The 20150-nt window shown below is 46.4% G+C and overlaps 1 protein-coding gene across 4 annotated transcripts in view; it reads left to right on the top strand.

The window, feature by feature from the left end:
• The window catches only part of LOC138295404 (uncharacterized), a 229700-nt gene that overhangs the window by 197988 nt on the left and 11562 nt on the right, over positions 1 to 20150 (top strand). For 2 of the 4 annotated variants that reach the window (XM_069233682.1, XM_069233675.1), the window contains exons 5-7: positions 1530 to 1592; positions 7558 to 7626; positions 8789 to 8851. In XM_069233682.1, coding sequence (XP_069089783.1) covers positions 1530 to 1592; positions 7558 to 7626; positions 8789 to 8851 — 195 coding nt within the window. The remainder of the gene's footprint in view (positions 1 to 1529; positions 1593 to 7557; positions 7627 to 8788; positions 8852 to 20150) is intronic. The other 2 variants (XM_069233701.1, XM_069233693.1) reach the window with 1 other exon arrangement.

The following is a 20150-nucleotide window of genomic DNA, read 5'->3' as shown; positions in this document are numbered from 1 at the left end:
AGGCTGGCGGTAGGGGGGTCATAATCCCCAGGGCAGCGCTGCCCTGGTGGATTATCACCACCAGGGCTAAAACGGTGGGAAATCGCCGGCCCCGGCGGTGCGACCGCGGCGCTACCGCTGAAGTCGAAATACGGGTCTCCGTACCGCCAGCCTGTTGGCAGTACGGACGCCACATTAACCCTGGCGGTCTCAGACCGCCAGGGTCGTAATGACCACCTTTATCTCCAGGAGACCTGTGATTCATTGGTTACATATGAAGTGCAAGTCTCACGTTGGTCAATTCTGGAACCTGTGACACATGCAATTTCTATGGGCAAAGGAATAAAATACAGGTTGGTGGCTGTAGAGTAGATGCGCTTTTCACATTCAGGGTGTATACACCTTCTGCACAGACAAAGCTCTAAAGTTAGCTGGATGCATTTAAGAATGTTTAACATGTGTTGTACTTCAGAAAGGTAGCAGTTGTAATAAACAGTAATGAAAAAGAATTCCACTCCGTGTCTGGTATAGTTAGATGATTGTGTGTCTCCATCCTACATGTGCACTTTCAAAATGAAAAGGCAAGTTATTCATCTCGTTATGCTTAATATGATAAATTTCACTGTGCAAATCGGATTGTATGCCTTGTTAAGACTGCATGTTGGAATAGTGAAGACATAAAATATCATAGTGACCGGACCTTTCAGTTTGTGCCGACACCTCATAGCCTTCTGGGTACAGCCTTTTGCTATGACCTTTTAAATTCTACATATCAAAGTATGCAAATAAAACTAAGGCTTTATTGTCAATCACGAGACGTGTAAAAGAGCAGTCATTTATAGCTTCAATTATGTCACTGATGATTTCAACGCTATTGTGAAATGTTATGTCACCAGTAAAGATATTGATAATTAAATTTATGATATGCATGACCTGCACCTAGTCCTTACACTCAAAGATCACACAGGGCACCACGTCTGCCATGCACATTTATCACTAGACAAAGCACATAGCCTTTGCCCATGCCCTACATTTAGATCCCATGTATCCAGTGTCCTCGACGCATCCCCTCACTTGTGCGTAATCGGCTCCTGGAACTGGGCATGGTCTTTAGCTACACCCTGTGCCAGTCCCACTTCTCCTACAGCTTAGTATGTAGCCTTGCCCAGTCTGTCTGCTCTCAATGTCCTTTTATAACATATGTGAAATTGACAAAGAAGTTTGCAAGCTTGTTATGATCTCTTGAGCTAGTGGGCATGTTGGATGTTTTGTGGTTGTGTATTTGCAGTTTTGCAAACCATGTTGCATAATTTTGCATTTTTTGGGGCAGGAAGGTAAAGGTCAATTTCCACCATTTTGATATGAGCCCTCGCCCCACATGAAGTGAAGTGTGTTCCTCTTCCGCATATGTGCTCCTTCATTTCTTTTTGTTTTGTGATACATTGTAAAATGGGATTTATGTTTTTATGGATTGCTTGCATTTTGTAGCATGGTAAAAAATGTACTAACAATGTGTATATAAGTAAGATGATCAATCTTTATATGAGCAGATGGGAAAATCCAAAAACGCAAAAATCAACAGCAGGAGCATCAGGGAAACAGGATAGAATCCGGTATGTACTAGAGTTGAGTGTGTGAAATTTCTACAATTCAAATATATATTTGTCCTGCGTTTAATTCTAAACTTACTATCCACAGATTTCAGGACTGGCTACTGTTCTAATTCCAGTCTTAGCGTGGTTAGGGAAGGTGTTCAATAGTGCGATTAGTTTCATGTTGAAATTTCCATAGTGAATATCAATGTGGAGTTGAGATGTTGGTAATCTATGTTTTGAGGGTGGACTAGTTCCATAGGAATTGTTTTTGGAGTCAGTATCTTCACATGCACTATTAGAATTCGTAGCAAGCTACTTTATCTTTAAATTTGTCAGATAAAGGACTTGTGCACTGAACTCGAAGCCCACATCACACAGGGGTCACTTCTAACACATGTCCCCCATGCCATACCCTTGGGCAATGGACTAAGGGCCATATGTAAGAACACTTTTTCCCATAGACACAGAATGGGTAAAAACCTTTGATACATTTGGCCCCAAAATTCGGGAAGGGTCGTGCAAGGAATTTTGAGGATGGCCATTATGGCCAGTCCTAGGATTTTGGATTTATGACATAAAGACAGTGGCCTGAAGGCACCTGGAGGCCCTACTACCTTTTCTCTCAGGATGCCCGGATCCTTTACATTCAACAGCGAGAAAGTTGGGAATGTGCTGTACACTTGCCTGTCACAGTTACAGGACCTGAAAGGGAGTACGGCACATACACTTTCTACATACAGTACTTCTGAAAATGACTCGATATATGCCTGACCTATATTATCTACAAAAGCGATAGGTAGCAGGCACTGTTATATGTTTTTAGTATGATGTATGAGTAACCAGAAAGGTGCTCTTATCTTGTCTCAGGGCTGCACAACGTGTACCAACGACAGGTACACAGTAAGAGTCATAAAATATTAATTAAAAAAAATCCTTATAGAAAAATAAAAGGTTAACACTCTAATACAATATACATATATTTTATTTACAAACGATTTACACAAATACCATATGTATCATATTTTGTAGAGCAGTGATTATATCAAACATGCCCTTAAACTCAAATATACAGAAAGGGCTGTTTTATTTATCCTAGTGCTAGGCTAAGGCTTTTCTGAATTAACTGAATATATTTTGCAGTTGCCATTACTCTTTCCACACATGTAATTCTACACAACTGTCTAGTGCATTGCTTCAAGTCAAAGCTTGATATTTCCTAAAAAAATGATCTTATAATTGTTTTCTTCTGATCTAAAAATAACAAACAAACTGAAAGAAGATGAATTACGCTGCATTTGATTTTCTGGCCACATATAAAGCACCCTTATTTGCACCTATTCAACTTCTGAGACCTGGAATTCCCCAATCTGGATCAATTTCAATATGAATTTGCAAATTTAAATCCAAGCACGTTTGTCAGGAGTTAAGGACAGTTGAAGAAAGATCCCCTGATCGCCTTGAGTCTACAAAGAGTGCATCATAGACTTCTTAGGCAAACATTTGTATCATTGATTTGACTAACTTCAGCAACCCTTTTCCTGAGTTGTCTTTTTGTTTTAGTCAAAGACTGACAACTTTCTAGTTCAAATATATCTACCCTTAATTCAGACTTTTCAGTAAGGGGTAGGATGTTACAAAAATGTTTAGCTGGCAAGTTCAATATGTCCATCAGCACAATTACAGAATGTTTATCATTAGACTCACTTTCTTTTTAGCAAGTATTAAACCCTTAAAGCACAAGACTGAGCCAGCAAATCGATTAATATAATCCTAGCTCCATTCTTAGGGCATGGATCATGGAATTTGCCGGAATAGACAGCAACCTTTTCAGCCACTCACATTCGAGATACAGGTCGCTCTTTCCTCCAAAGACTGTAATTTAGCTCTATAAAGGCCTTGTGGTATTCATTTGCCATTTAAAGACTTTTTAATTGTTCCATGGAGTAGCACTAAAGTGAGTGTCAAACCATGTAAGGGTATTTTATTGTAAAAAATAAAGCTGTTTTTAAAGATTGTCAGATGTTTGTCCAGTTTCAAATTGTCTGAAAAATGAACACCCAATACTTTTATACTCTGACCTGTCAGAGTGGAATCTTAAGAAAACCAAACAAACTCTTATACCTGCCTTAAAAAGATTAGAGTTTTGGCATTCTCTACAGTGACTATCTATTAGAATTGCAGTATTCACCCTAGAGCTTAAAGTTTACGTTGTAAACCTACTGAGGTGTAGCATAAGAACTAGATGCAAGCAACTAATTACATGATATCTCTAACATTGAAAGCCTCTTCTCACAAAGAACAGAAATCAAAATGAGCTGACCACAAAATGAGATTTTCATCAATAGATGGTTTCACACTTTTTTCCACAGATGGCATAATCGTCGAACGAATGGCTCTCCCACATCCAAGCTTCCTGAAAAACTATAATAGAATATTTCTCAAGAATAGATTTATGTGAATTCAAACTAAGAATGGCCATATAACTTTATTAAAACGGGAACACGTTCAAACCCCAAGTTCTGATGGATACAACTAACTGTGGATTCCTCACCTAATGAATACTCCCATGGCGCCAGCATTCGACGGAAATCTTCTTCCTAGCTTCTGCACGTCGACGAGGACGTCACATTTGCCCACGCAACGCTGTCTGACGTCATACAGGCAATAAGAAGTCCTCGCCGACGTGCCGACGTCAGTTCCCTTTTTTCCGTGCCATTCGAAGCGGTTATCTTCGAGGGAGCTACTGTTGCTTTTCGAGTTACAGTGTGTTTTTCTGCTGCGTGTTTTTTCTCTGAGGTTACTATGTCTCAGAGGAAGTCTGGTTTCAAGCCCTGTCGAGAGTGTGGGGGCAAAATGTTGGTTACTGACCCACATTCGGACTGCTTGTGGTGTTTGAGTTACGACCACGATGTGGCCACGTGTGATTCATGTCAACACATGAATCCGAAAGCCCTGAAGGAGCGAGAGGCCAAACTCTTTATGGCGAAGTCGAAGAGAAAGGAGAAGAGACACCATAGAAAATCCTCCTCGCTGAAGTCTCATCGACGTCATCGAGACTCCCGGTGCCGTCGGGACTCACGGCGCCATTCGAGCAAGGAGAGGTCTCGATCGAGGTCGCCATCGGCTCGGCGTCGGAAGACTTGGGAGCTTCACCGACTTCGCCGGGGCAGACGTCTTCAGTGTTTGAGGTGCCACAGCCTCAGGTGTTCTCACCGACGTCGCGGACGGTGTCGGGGTCGCCTTCGATCCAGGCACCCCAGTATCCGGCTTTCCCAGCCCCTGGAGCCGATAATACCGCATTTTTAAATGCGATGTTTACCATCTTCCAGCAGATGGCTCCAGGCGGTGCTCCGACTGGTCCTTCGGGTCCGTTGGCTTTCAGCTTGGGTGCTCCAGCGCCGCTACGGCCAGCACCCTTCAAGCCCTTTCTCCCCCTGGGGAATGTGGGCTCGGCGCCGGTGTCGGCTCCGGTGTCGGCTCCGGTGGCTCCACAGGTTTCGGCCCCGGAGGCTTCGGCTCCATCGGCTTCGGGGTTTCGGCCAGTGACCCCGGCAGGGCCTTCTGAGACTCCGAGACACACTTCTCTTCATCCGACTCCTGTCTTGGCGTCGAAGCTTCCTGTGGCGCCTGACCCGGCGTCGGACGGATCCGGTGATCGGCGTCGTTCCTCGACTTCTGCAGACGCCATGTCGACGCCGAGAATTGAGGAGAGGTTTCATTCGAGGAGACGTGCTCTCCATCTCTTGGAGGAACAAGAATATCAACGGGTCCTGGAGGAAGGAGAAATTGAGGATTCTGGCGAGGGTCTTCATGGACTGGATACAGCTAGTGGCCTTGATACTTCCCCTGAGTGGGACTTGTCATCTCCAGGGGAGTATACTGAAGAGGCAGGCACTTTTCATGCTGTGATAAGGAAGGCGGCTAACTTCCTCGAACTGCCTTTGCCGGTGGCTGAGGCGAAACAAAATTTACTGACTGAGGTCTTACATCCGGCCTCTACATCGGCAGAGCCTCTTTTGCCATTTAACAAGGCGCTGCTTGAACCGGTATTGGAGGTCTGGAAGAAGCCGGTATCTTCCTCGGCTGTCAATAGGTCTGTGGCCACGAGGTATCGGGCTGCACCATCTGACCCTGGCTTTCTTTCCAGACACCCTACGCCGGAAAGCTTGGTGGTCCAGGCTTCCTGTTCTGCAAGATCTGCGCCTGGATCTTTTCCAACAGTGCCGGCGGACAGAGACTCCAAAAAGATGGACTCACAGTCAAAGAAAGTGTTTTCGTTTTGTAGCATGGCGTTAAAGTCCACCAAAGCTACGTGTATCTTGGGGAGGTACATCTATGCTCTGATGGACGAGATAACATCTTCGCATACAGAGCTTCCTCAAGGACTCTTGAATCTCGTGTTGGATGCTCAGGCTGCTGCAACCCAGGTTATCCAATCTTGGTTGGATACAACTGACTCGGTGGCTAGAGCGATGGGCACGACGGTGGTTGCGAGAAGACAGGCCTGGCTTCGCAACTCAGGGTTCTCTTCGGATGTGCAGTCGACCCTGTTGGACCTCCCGTTTGATGGGGACAAACTTTTTGGTGCCAAGGCACCTTGGAGAGGTTTAAGGAAAGCAGGGCCACGGCCAAGTCGTTAGGACTGCAAACCGCTTCTTCTGCCTCCTCCAGATTTTTAGGAGGTTTCGAGGATTTGATCGTGGCTCATCCTCCTCTTCCTTTCGGGGAAAATTCCAACAACCTACCCCCTCTCTCACCTTTAGATCATTTAGAGGGAGGGGTAGGCCGTACCAGAGGAGCCTCTCAGCAGCACTCTGCCTCTTCCTCGTCCTCTGGAGGGGTGCAGCAGGGGAAGCAGCCTTAGGCTTCCACCAATTCCCACTCACTCCTCTCCTGTAGGGGGAAGGTTACTGCATTTTCTTCACAAGTGGGAGGTCATCACATCAGACACCTGGGTTACCAGCATTGTGGGAAAAGGCTACACCCTTCCCTTTCGGGAGTTTCTGCCCCACATCCCGCCCTGCCCATCTTATTGTTCAGAAGAACACCTCCTGTTGTTAGAACAGGAGGTTCAAGTCCTTCTTTCAAAGGGTGCGGTGGAGTTGGGTCCAGAGCAGGAAAAGGGTCAAGGTTGTTACTCAAGGTACTTCCTGATTCCCAAGAAGGATGGTCGGTTGAGTTGCTTTTCCCACTACTTGCCCCCCCCCCCACACCGCCTCCCCCATGCAGTGCAACTCTGAGTTCACTTGTGGCAGAGTTAGTAGAATAAATGATCCTGTTCTCTTTTTTGTTTTTTTCCTTGTTCAGTTTTAACTATTTGTTTTTGTCTTTATCTTTCATTTCCACAGTTTTTAGAAACTGTGGTTAGATGCAATCCTTCTGCTTCCTCAGGACCCTGGATTTGAAGCTCCGTGTATGGCTCATTGTTTTCAATGTTAAATCTTCCCTTGAGTCCTTATGACACAACATCTGCGAAGAAAGGGTCCAGAACTGTTACTTCTGGAGCATAAGATAAACATTCTGCGAGAGCTGAGTACACCAGTGGGGGTTTCTAAGAAGGAACAATGCCACCAGTTCACCAGTTGGACAAAACATGGTCGTGTTTATTTATGTGAATCTGGCACAGCTTGGTAGGGGGTAGTTATTAACTAGGCACTCTATAAGTGAAACCAAACAAGGCCACCAACTGCAGTCCAGCCAAACATAATTAGAGGCTGATTCCCAAGACTTTGACCATCACTAGATCCAAACATTACCACATAAGATCTTAATGTTGACAGTGAAACAGAGTGCAGCCATTTTACACCATGGTCTTGCTGACAGAAACTGACTTATCAAATTCTGCTTTAAAACCGGGAACTTGCTAAATTCTTTGAAGGTGGTCATTCACAGCCATTAGTAAATGACAATAAATATATAATTTATATCCGTGATAACATATCTGGGATAGTTTGTAGTAACAACCAGCTTAATTTTTGTTTAGGAACAGACAGCAAAACCCCGAAGCGGAAAAATGAACAGCATCAAGATCTAGGAAGCCAGAGGAAATCAGGTAGAACCCCAGATTAATTTGTTAAAATTCTGGCAATAATGTTAACCGTTCATGGTTACTAAGTGTCATGCTACTTTCCAGCATATGTCATCTCAGAAGATTAGAAGCTTCTGGTGAAGGAGGTGTGTAATGCTTTGTCCTGCAGCAACCTTATTGCTAATAATATAATTGTAGATTAGTAGTACAACATTTATATAGCGTTTTATATCCTGATATGATTGATCAAAGTACAGTTTTTTGACGTGCAGCACTTTGTACTTGTTATGTTCCTATGTGGGAAGTGCTTTGGTGTCATGCATGAGTGACCAGAGAGGTGCCCCTTCCGTGTCTTGTCTCAGGGCTGCAAAATGTCTTTTTGATTGAGGTCCAGTATATGGCATAGATTTTATCTGCCATATTTACTCATTTTTACCTACTGATTTTATTATGGATATTTATTGACTGCAAACCTAGCTGCAGGTAGTTAATGAAGTGCTGTAGGAGTGTGCAAAGATGGGAGAAAAAGAATGTACAGAAGGTACAGACCTAGGCTAGAGTTACATGGTGGCCAATGGAGGAGAAGCTATCAGGGCAGGGACCTTTGTAAGCAGGCATTTAGTTTGGTTGCTGAATACAGTTTTATAAGGTTTGGTAGATGTTCTTCTTAAAGAGGTCAGGTTTAAGCTCCCTTCTGATTAGCAGGAGGTCTGGAGTCTGTCTGATTACGAGGGGCAACGTTTCATGGTCTGGGGTGAAAACCAAGAATAGCTTGTAGTTCTCTTTATCTTGGATTTCTGGAGCACGGGTCTAGTGGCTCCTGGCATTGACGAGGCTCACAAGCTGAAGACTTTCTCTACCAGTCGAGATTAAACTGGGTAGGGACTTAAGCAGGGGCCAACTAGGCATTCATATCCATTTTTTGGTTTCTCCATTGGTTGGATATCTACCAGATTCTCAGATCTCTCCGTGTTAACAAGATTATCCAATGTAGGGAAGGATACATTTTCAGTGTTGAGGCTTTTGTCAGGGTTTTACTCTTTATGTTTTATGAAACACACTCTTTAAACCAAAAACAAAGTTCTCTTTTAGAGCTGGTCTGTGTCAGTGTTTGGAAAGGAAAGAAAATCAGTTAACTTTTTCAAAATTAATGAACTAGTAAAATTTGTTTTGTGTTTTGGGCCAGATGTCAAAATCCAAAAGGTGAAAAATAACCAACAGAATGATCTAACCAGCACTGGAAAATCAGGTAAGAAAAAGGGTATGCCTGTGAGTAAACACAAGCAATAGTATCCATGTTTCTTAGGTTTAAAGTCACAAGTTTATAACAGCCTAAGTTATACGAATGTTGTTTAGCACACCTATTCTCATCACCCAGAGAGGCAAAGGCTATTTCAGGAACATGATCTGTCTGATGTATATGTAGGTGATAAGCCCTTTAAACAGTGCAAGCTGGACAGCTGACTGACTGTGGAAGATGGTGAGTTAGTATGAGAAGTGACATTGAGATACAGGCTGGAAGCAACTTGGTAATGCGAAGCAAGAGAGAAAATGAGACATATAGAGAGGAGCTGATAGGAGAAGGAAGTCAGCAAGGACAGAGAGAAAAAATTCAAGAGGAAGAAGACAAAGGCACTAGTTATATGTAGAGTGACCACCTACCATAGAGGCAGATTCTGGGTAAGGACTGTAAAAATTCAAGACAAAGGGTCAAAATTCAGGACAAGAATTCAGGACACTTCTGTGTAAGTCAAGCAATAATAAAAATGTAAGTATAAATCCTCAAACCTTTCCAGCCCACCATCTCCTGTTCTTTGTTCACTGCCCAAACAGCCCTCCGTTGACCATCTACTGACTTAGCTCCTTTCACCCACCCTCTGTTTGCTTGCTTCCTCATCCCTTCCCGTCTACCATCCATTCTCAATTGACTTCCTCAGGCCTTTCCGCCCACCCATCCTTGTCCGTGTGCTTCACCATCCTCTACCACCTATCGTTTGTTGTCAGCTTGTTGCCCAAGTCCCTCCCGCCCACCCTCTGTTATCAGCTTGCTGCTCCATTCCCACCCCCAACCTCTATTGCAAGCTTGGTACCTCAGGTCCTCCTAACAAGCCTCTGTTAACAGTTTGCTGGCCTATCCCCTCCTACCCACATTCCACTCTCTACTTCCTTCTCCCTCTTCTTCTGCCCACCTTCTGTTGTCAGCTTGCTTCCTCATCCCTTCCCGTCTACCATCCTTTCTCAATTTACTTCCTCAGGCCTTTCGACCACCCCCCATTGTCTGTGTGCTTCACCATCAATCTACCACCTATCATTTGTTGTCAGCTTGTTGCCCAAGTCCCTCCCGCCCACCCTCTGTTATCAGCTTGCTGCTCCATTCCCACCCCCAACCTCTGTTGCAAGCTTGGTACCTCAGGTCCTCCTGCCAAGCCTCTGTTAACAGCCTGCTGTCCTACCCCCTCCTACCCACACTCCACTGTCTGCTTCCTTCTCCATCTTCTTCTGCCCACACTCTGTTGTCAGCTTGCTGCCCTATTTCTTCTTGCCACCCTCCGTTGTCGGCCTGCTCCCTCAGCCCCTCCCAACCATCCTTTATGAGCTTACTACCCTCTCTCCTCCATCCCTCTCTCCATTGCTTGTTTACCTCCCCAGAATCTTCCAGCTACCCTCTGTTGTCCGTGTGCTTCCCCACTTTCTCTTGCATGCCCTCTGCCCCAACAACGTCCATTCTCTACTGCCCTTCCTAACTCCATGTTGTTTCGTCCCCTAGCCCACTCTCTGTTTGTTTTTAATTTTGAAAAATGTATTAGCGCTGGCCACATTATTGCACTTTTTCTTTTAAATTATTTTTAGCCATGTTGCATTGTGGTTATGCTGCTGCACTTGATGATTGCCAAAGCCAATAGCAAAGCCAATAGCTGCCATAGGTTAGACCTGTTGGCTTTGCCAATGCTTGATTTCTTGTAAGCAGGCAAGGGTTAAACAGTGCAGTGTGTAAGAGGACAGAACGAGCCTTTCAAATACAAATGTGATCATTTCACTGCTCATAGCCTATCGCTAACAATCTTTGCAAAAACAAACAGCATTCTTTATCAGAATAATACAAGCAGCAGCACCTAAAGATGTCCTAAGATACACTGAAAGGAAAAGCAATGTGCTGGCATCCTTCTTAACAGGGCCATCCAGGTGTTAGAAGTTGTTGTAAAATTACAGACAAAGGGCATCCGTAACAGATCACTCATGTCTTCATGGACAAGGAACACACATTCAGGACACTCTGTAAAAAAATACAGATAGGTGGTCACCCTAGAAATTAGTGTCTTGGATGGACAATGAGATATTTACCACACCTCACAACTGGTGAATACCATCGCCCTCATGTGAGGTATTTACCAGGTATAGCAATTATGCTCCTATTCTGAGTTTTCTCTAAGAAAATGGTGCATAACTTTCAGAATTCATTGCATCCCACACCAAATTCTTCCCTCATGTATCAGTATTTCCAGCCACTGCCCATCCTTTAGGGCTGATGGTCCACACTCCCCCACCTTTTGCCCCTCAAGAAGATTGTCTGTCAGGCTGAGAAAAGATCAGACTGACAGACATTCTTCATTTTCAGGTGAGGCAGCCAGGAGCTAGACAAGCGCTATTTTCTCAGGCTCATGACTGCCTGAGCTGAAATTTGCTGGGCTGAGGAGGACACAGCTCCTGTGGGTGTGACCTCCTCAGCTCAGCAAAGGTCCTCAAGACCCTCATTCTCAGTGACAAGGCGTAGTTTCACTGGGTGCTTTGAACCTTGGTACTTCAGCTTTAAGCCTGGAGCGCCCAGGGCCAATCAGTGACACATCATCACAGATTGGGGGGGGGTCAGCAGTCTCACTGACCCCATTCCACTCTGTGATGAGGTTAGGACTGCTGCCTTCCCTCATTGACTGACCTAGGGTCAGCCAATGAGGGAAAGCAGGAATCTCAACCCTCCAGGGACCTCCTAGGCTGAGCTGCAGGTAAGTGTTTCTTTTTTTTAAATTAATTAATGTTTGGTGCATCTATGTTTGAATATTTGGTATTGAGTGCTGTGAATGGATGTGTGTGTGAATGAATGAAGTAAGTGTGTGTGTGTGTGTGGCGTCCGCCCCCCCTTAAAATTACCAGCCACCACTGAGTATTTCCATGATATTTTCCCCCACACAGAACTCGGAATACTGATACATGTAGTAACAGGAGCTTCTTCACATATTAGAATTTAATGGACTACTTTTAATAGGATCTAAAGACAGAAGTTGAAAGAGAGGTTTATGGGGCAGCAAGATACTGAGTTACTGTAGTATTATAAAAAAAATATACATGCTGCTTGCTGCAGCAACCATGTCAGTCAAAATAGCATAAAAGTACACTAATTTGTTTCAAACTTAATCATGCCTGAAACGCAAGTCAGGTTATTGTCTAACTATTTTATTTCAATCTGGCAGCTCACTTTTGCCAAACAAACCAGCCATAATTGGAAAATTACATTACGCATTTTTTAGGAGTCCAAACACCTATAAAGACATTAGTACCTTTTTATCATCGCAAAACTACTTTATTGCAGTTTGAAAAGGCCAAAAACATAAGAAATATGTACAATCAATATAAAAGAAAATCAAAACAAAATTCCCATATAAAGCAGATTAAAAGAGTCAATCACTCTTAAGATATATAGGTAATTTGGGGTTTATAGTTAAGTAGCATTACATCAATTCATTAATCACTATGGCAATTCCATGTTGACCATAGTTTGGGTCAGGGGTATAATGAGCACCCCTGCCGCTCTCACCATGCGGGGTCCTTGGTTTTCTCTTCAGGAATGGGGCCTCCTCATCTTGTCTGCACAGTGTGTCTCTCTCTAAGGCAGCTGGAGTGTTTTGGCAGCTTGCAGCTGAAACAGAGGTGGCCCCAGACTGAAAAGAAACAAAATTACGTATTTGTTTCTTTTCAGTCGAGCCTGCCAAGCTCTTTACGGGAGTTTTTTGAGGGGTGCAGAGAGGGAGGTCCTCCACAGAGCACTTTTAGAGGGAAGAAGCAGCACAGAACCTACTGGAGTAGAGCTAGGGTTGCCACCATTTCCAGAGAAAAATCACACCCCGCTCTTCACATTTCAAGATTCTGCAAAATCCTACACTCATTGTTAAGTAAAGCTTTATATGAAATAAACTGCATTTATTTTCAAATTGCCTTTATGTCTTTGTTTAGTTATGTTATCAGTCAGGAGTCATTAGGACTGCTGTAGAACACATTCTAAAAGTGATTTCTTTTTACATTAGCTGTTTAAGGTGTGTACTGATAGGGGGAAAGACATAAGGCCAGGACAGAAAATGCTAGTCATTGCAGATGATTTCACAATATTGCCATTAAAGGAGCTGTTGGAAACCTAGAGTTCTTACTTCCCTCCGGCATGCTTTGGGTAACTTTTAGTATAGTGCCAAGTTACAAACAATATGCAATACATATAGGGGCATATTTATACTCTGTTTGCGCCGAATGTGCGTCAAAAGTTTTGACGCACAATCGGCGCAAACCCTGCCCCATATTTATACTTTGACGTCCGACCCCGCGGGCGTCAAAATTCCACCATGTGCGTCATTTTTTGGAAGGGGGAACCAGCCTTGCGTTAATTATATGCAAGGTAGGCGTTCCCTTCCAAAAAATGACTTTAAGGCCTGTGCCCCTTATTTATACTATGTAATTTTGACGCACAGGAGGGGGCAGGCCTTAAAAAACGGCGCACAGCCTGATGGGTGCTGTTTTTTAACGCCTGGGTCAGGGCAGGCGTTAAGGGACCTGTGGGCTCGGAAGGAGCCCAGAGGTGCCCTGCCCTGCCCCCAGGGACACCCCCTGCCACCCTTGCCCACCCCAGGAGGACACCTAAGGATGGAGGGACCCATCCCAGGGAAGTTGAGGTAAGTTGAGGTAAGTATTTTTTTTCGTTTTTTTCAAGTGTCATAGGGGGCTAGATTTGGGCCCCCCTACATGCCACTATGCCCAATGGCCATGCCCAGAGGACAAAAGTCCCATGGGCATGGCCATTGGGCAAGGGGGCATGACTCCTGTCTTTGCTATGACAGGAGTCATGTCAATGGAGGTTGGGCATCGAAAAAAAATGGCGCAAATCCGGTTTGAGGCCTGAATTTTGCCTCAGACCTGACTTGCACTGTTTTTGGACGCACAACCCCCATTTTCCCATACGCCGGCGCTGCCTGGTGTGAGTCATTTTTTTTTACGCACACCAGTGCGCAGCGCCGGCTAACGTCATTCCATTAATAAGGCGCCCGCATGGCGCGTTGGAATGGCGTTAGCCGGCGGTAACATTTTTGACGCACAACTGCGTTGGCGCAGTTGTGCGTCAAAAAGTATAAATGTGGGCCATAGTCTTAACATAATTGACAAATGCATACCATTAAAAGCGCAGCATTGAGAAACGAAAGTGACCGGCTTTACTGAATTATTTAGAAGTGATCCATGTGTTTTTTTTAAACCAAAGTAAAGCCTCTGTGTTACATAACAAAAAAATCAGTGAATTCAGTATTTAAATAACAGCGTTAAGTTGCATGATTCTAAAGTAGACATCTCAAACCTCTGTCTTGCCAGATGTATCTTGTTTTTTAAACCTGGCTCTTGTTATTTTGCTTTCCCCATATATACAGGAATACAAGTGACAGGATGCAATGCATTAACTCCTCATAGCTGAAATGGAAAAAATGTGAGGGCAATGTGTAAGGGCTAATTGACAATTTCTTGTAGACATATGGAGCATAGAGACCTTTTCCTTCTTTGCTTCCACAAAGTATCTTTGTGCTTTCCTATTGGTAGTTTCTATAGGAATGTACAGCAGAGCTGTTTATATTAGTTTCCAAAACAAACTCATTCGTCATGAATTGCAAGGCAGTCAGTGATACCAAAGCAGTGTCTAAGGAGCTGCGAGGAAGGGATTCAAGCAAATCATTTTATTGGGCAAGTGATGATAGCGGCAGGCAGCCGTAAAGGAATTATTGCTGAAAGGTGAGTCATGATAGTGTGAGAGGGCAAAATTTGTATTGCTAGGCAAAATTCCTGACACAATTAGGGTAAGTTATCTTCAAGGGGTCTTGAAGTGCATCAGAGAAAATTGCTGTTACATGTGCATATAAATTATTTGCTTGGGTCAAAGGCAAAGTTTTCCCTAAGGTGTTACTCAAGGTGTCACACGTAAGGCCTGAAAATTTCCCACATTAGCTGCTGTAAACAATTACATTTCACACACAAACTGGCTTAAACTTGGTAGACCTGTTTGACATAGTTAAATGTAGGCATGATGTCCAGTACATATGCAGTAAATTAAAAGAGGAGTTCCATAGAGATATTTGATTTATTGTAATCCAATTAAATGCATTGAAAAGGTGATCACATCTCTTACACTGAATGTGAACCCTTCAACAAGTAATTTAAATTTGTTACCAGGGCCATTGGAATTACGCACCATGGAAGGACCAAATTATGCAACACATAGACTAAATTGTGTGGCAAGAAAAGGCAAATTAAGTGACGTGATGTGTCACATTTTGTGATAGTTTTGTCGTTTTTTAACAAGTTAAAATTGCAGGGGGCAAAAGGTTGACGTAATTTGTACCAGTTAGCATACAAATAGAGTACAAATTAACATAATGGTGACCGGTCAACTTTTGCATAGAGCCTTCTACCGCATGACAAGAAATGCCACTTAGATTTTAGTAACCTTTGATCCGTTTGAGCTAAAAACAAATTTCTGATGGATACAACTACCTGTGGATTCCTCACCTGATGAATACTCCCATGGCGCCAGCATTTGACGGAAATCTTCTTACTAGTCTCTGCACGTCGACGAGGACGTCACTCTAGCCCACGCGACGCCGTCTGACGTCATACAGGCAATAAGAAGTCCTCGCCGACGTGCCGATGACAGTTCCCTTTTTTCCGTGCATTCGAAACGGTTATCTTCGAGGGAGTTACTGTTACCTTCGTGGTTACAGTGTATTGTCTGCTGCGTAGTCTTCTGATGGATACAACTACCTGTGGATTCCTCACCTGATGAATACTCCCATGGCGCCAGCATTTGACGGAAATCTTCTTACTAGTCTCTGCACGTCGACGAGGACGTCACTCTAGCCCACGCGACGCCGTCTGACGTCATACAGGCAATAAGAAGTCCTCGCCGACGTGCCGATGACAGTTCCCTTTTTTCCGTGCATTCGAAACGGTTATCTTCGAGGGAGTTACTGTTACCTTCGTGGTTACAGTGTATTGTCTGCTGCGTAGTCTTCTCTGCGGTAACAATGTCTCAGAGGAAGTCGGGTTTCAAGCCCTGTCGAGAGTGTGGGGGCAAGATGTCAGTTACAGATCCTCACTCCGACTGTCTATGGTGTTTGAGCTCCGACCACGACGTCTCGACTTGCGATTCATGTCAACACATGAATCCGAAGGCCCTCAAAGAGCGCGAGGCCAAGTTATTCATGGCAAAGTCAAAGAAGAAGGAGAAACATCATAAGAAGTCTTCTTCGCCAAGGTCTCACCGGCGTCATCGAGACTCCCGGCGCCGTAGAGACTCACGACGTCACTCCAGCAAGGAGTCTCATTCGAGGTCACCTTCGGCTCGGCGTCGGAGGACTTGGGAGGTCAGCCCCACGGTCACGCCGCATCCATCGACGCCGTTGCCCTCTCCGGCGTCACCGGCTTCACCTGGTCAGGCGTCAGTGATTGAGGTGGTGCAGCCTCTTGTGTTTTCTCCGGCGTCGCAGACGTCGAGGCCGGCGTCGGGGTCGCCCTCGATCCAGGCACCCCAGTATCCGGTTTTTCCCACTCCTGGAGCCGATAGTACCGCGTTTCTTAATGCGATGTATACCATCTTTCAGCAGATGGCTCCAGGAGCTGCTCCGGCTGGTCCTTCGGGGCCCTTGGCCTTTTCGTTGGGTGATCCTGCGCCTCTTCGGCCGGCACCCTTTATGCCCTTTCTCCCTTTTGGGAATGTGGGCTCGGCGCCGGTGCCGGCGTCGGTGGCCGCTCCGGTGGCTTCGGATGTTTCGGCCCCGGAGGTTGCCCCTCCGTCGAAGTCAGGATTTTGCCCTGTGACTCCGGTTGGTCCATCGGCTCCAAGACCTCGTCCTCCGGCTCCTGCCTCGGCGCCGAAGCTGCCTGTGGCGCCGGACGCGGCGTCAGATGCTTCTGGAGATCGGCGCCGTTCTTCGACGTCGGCGGAGGCCATGTCGACTCCGCGTATCGAGGAGAGACTTCATTCGAGGAGGCGTGCTCTCCGTCTTTTAGAAGAACAAGAGTACCAGCGAGTCCTAGAGGAGGGAGAGATTGAGGACTCTGGAGACGGACTGCATGGTCTGGATACAGCCAGTGGGCTGGACACTTCCCCTGAGTGGGACCTTTCATCTCCAGGGGAATATACGGAGGAGGCTGCTTCCTTTCATGCTGTGGTGAGGAAGGCAGCGAGCTTTTTGGACCTGCCTTTGCCGGTGGCAGAGGCAAAGCAGAATTTGCTGACAGAGGTATTGCATCCGGCCTCTGCTGCAGCTGAGCCTCTCTTGCCATTTAATGAGGCTTTGCTGGATCCGGTGTTGGAGGTGTGGAAGAAGCCGGTGTCTTCCTCGGCCGTTCAAAGGGCTGTGGCCAGGAGGTATCGAGCTGCACCATCTGACCCTGGCTTTCTCTCTAGACACCCTACGCCGGAGAGCTTGGTGGTGCAAGCCTCCTGTTCCTCAAAGTCAGCGCCTGGTTCCTTCCCGACGGTGCCTGGAGACAGAGACTCCAAGAAACTGGATGCGCAGTCCAAGAAAATATTTTCGTCATGCAGTTTGGCGTTGAAGGCCACCAACGCCACGTGCATTCTGGGGAGGTACATCCATGCGCTGATGGATGATATTTCGTCTTCATTCACGGAGCTTCCCCAGGGTCTTTTGGATGTGGTCTCGGACGCCCAGGCTGCCGCGACCCAGATTATCCAGTCTGGGCTGGACACGACCGACTCGGTGGCCAGGGCGATGGGCACGGCTGTGGTGGCAAGAAGACAGGCCTGGCTCCGAAACTCAGGGTTCTCTGCGGATGTGCAGTCGACCCTGCTGGACCTCCCGTTTGATGGGGACAGACTGTTTGGAGCCAAGGCAGATTCAGCCTTGGAACGATTTAAGGAGAGCAGAGCCACAGCCAAATCGTTAGGACTGCAAGCTCCTTCTTCCTCTGCCTCTTCTAGAATTTTCAGGAGGTTTCGGGGATTTGGGCGTGGCTCTTATTCCTCTTCCTTTCGGGGGAGGTTCCAGCAACCCGCCTCTTCCCTCCCCTATAGGTCATTTAGAGGGAGGGGGAGGGGTGGGGTCCGTACCAGAGGAGCCTCTCAACAGCACTCTGCCTCTTCCTCGTCCTCTGGAGGGGTGCAGCAGGGGAAGCAGCCTTAGGCTTCCACCGTTTCCCACTCACTCCTCTCCTGTAGGGGGAAGATTACAGCGTTTTCTCCACAAGTGGAAGTCTATCACAACGGACACTTGGGTTCTCGGCATTGTGGGAAAAGGCTACGCCCTTCCCTTTCGGGAGTTCCCGCCCCTCATCCCGCCCCGCCCATCTTATTGTTCAGAAGAACACCTCCTGTTGCTAGAACAGGAGGTTCAAGTCCTCCTTTCAAAGGGCGCGGTAGAGTTGGTCCCAGAGCAGGAAAAGGGTCGAGGTTGTTACTCAAGATACTTCCTGATTCCCAAAAAGGATGGTCAGTTGAGACCAATCCTGGATCTGAGGATCTTGAATTGGTTCCTCAAACAGGAAAAGTTCAAGATGCTGACCCTAGCACAGGTGCTTTTGGCGTTGAACAAGGAAGATTGGATGGTGTCTGTCGACTTGCAGGATGCTTACTTTCATATCCCGATACTCAAGTCGCACAGGAAGTATCTCCGGTTTGTGGTAGGGTCGCAGCACTATCAGTTTGCGGTCCTCCCGTTTGGTCTTACTTCAGCACCTCGAGTCTTCACAAAGGTGATGTCAGTGGTTGCGGCGGAGCTCAGAAGGAAGGGGATAGCAGTATTCCCTTACTTGGACGACTGGTTGATCAAAGCCAAGTCCCCGGAGCTTGTGTCGCATCATCTGCAGTCAACAACCCAGTTGTTGTTCGACCTGGGCTTTTCGGTGAACGTGCCCAAATCTCACCTGGAGCCCTCTCAGCGCCTCCTGTTCATAGGGGCAGTACTGGATACAACATTGAGTCGAGCCTTTCCTCCGCCTCAGCGGATTCAAGATATTCAGGAATTGGTTCCAATGTTTCGAAATGGAGCGGTAGTTCCAGTCCTCAAGGTCCTTCGTCTGCTCGGTCTGTTCGCCTCCTGCATTCTGTTGGTCACGCATGCTCGCTGGCACATGAGGGCTCTTCAGTGGTGCCTCCGAAGGCAGTGGTCTCAACACAAGGGAGATTTAGAAGGTACTGTCAAGATCTCCAGAGATGCTGCTGTGGAATTGAAGTGGTGGATTGCGGGCAACAATCTTTCACAGGGGAAGCCGTTCGCGCAGTCGCCACCAGTGGCCACGGTAATAACGGATGCCTCCACCCTAGGATGGGGAGCTCATCTGGGGGATCTGGAGATCAAAGGGCTTTGGTCTCCAGAGGAACAGGTGTTTCATATCAATCTGTTGGAGTTACGGGCTGTATGTTTGGCTCTCAAGGCCTTCCTCCCATCCCTTCGTGGTCAGTCGGTACAGGTCCTGACGGACAATACTACCACGATGTGGTACATAAACAAACAGGGAGGAGTAGGGTCGTACCTTCTCTGCAGAGAAGCTCTTCGGCTATGGTCCTGGGCAAAGGACCATCAGATTTGCTTGGTGGCAAATCATCTGGCCGGGGTCTTGAATGTACGTGCGGACAGTCTCAGTCGCCAATTCTCGGCAGACCACGAGTGGCGTCTCCATCCAGATCAAGTCTGTTTAATCTTCCAGATGTGGGGGTTTCCTCGGATAGATCTGTTTGCCACTCGGGAGAACGCGCATTGCCCGTTATTCTGCAGCCTCCAGTATCCGATGCAGGGAGCGTTGGGGGGCGCGTTTCAGATAACCTGGTGCGACCAGTTGCTTTACGCGTTTCCCCCCATACCCTTGATTCCTCGAGTGTTGAGGAAAATTCGCCAAGACCGGGCCCAAGTCATCTTAATAGCTCCGGATTGGCCAAGGAGGGTATGGTACTCCGACCTTCTCCAACTCTCACTGTGCCCTCCGCTCCGTCTCCCTCTCAGGGCAGACCTCCTCTCGCAGTCGCAGGGGCAGGTTTTACACCCCAACCTCCAGAGTCTGCACCTACATGCTTGGAGATTGAACGGGGCAACCTGAGTTCCTTCTCTCTCCCGCCTGATGTAGTGGATGTTATCTTAGCGGCCAGGCGACACTCCACTAAATCTATCTACGCTAATAGGTGGTCTAAATTTGTTATGTGGTGTGGAGAGAGACAGATTGATCCCTTACATGCTCATCTGTCACATGTTTTGTCTTTTGCACTGTCTCTAGCGCAGAAAGGTTGTGCAGTAGCT

This window comes from Pleurodeles waltl, chromosome 1_2 (assembly GCF_031143425.1).
Source record: "Pleurodeles waltl isolate 20211129_DDA chromosome 1_2, aPleWal1.hap1.20221129, whole genome shotgun sequence".
NCBI lineage: Eukaryota > Metazoa > Chordata > Amphibia > Caudata > Salamandridae > Pleurodeles > Pleurodeles waltl.
This window is presented reverse-complemented; position numbering and strand designations above follow the sequence as displayed.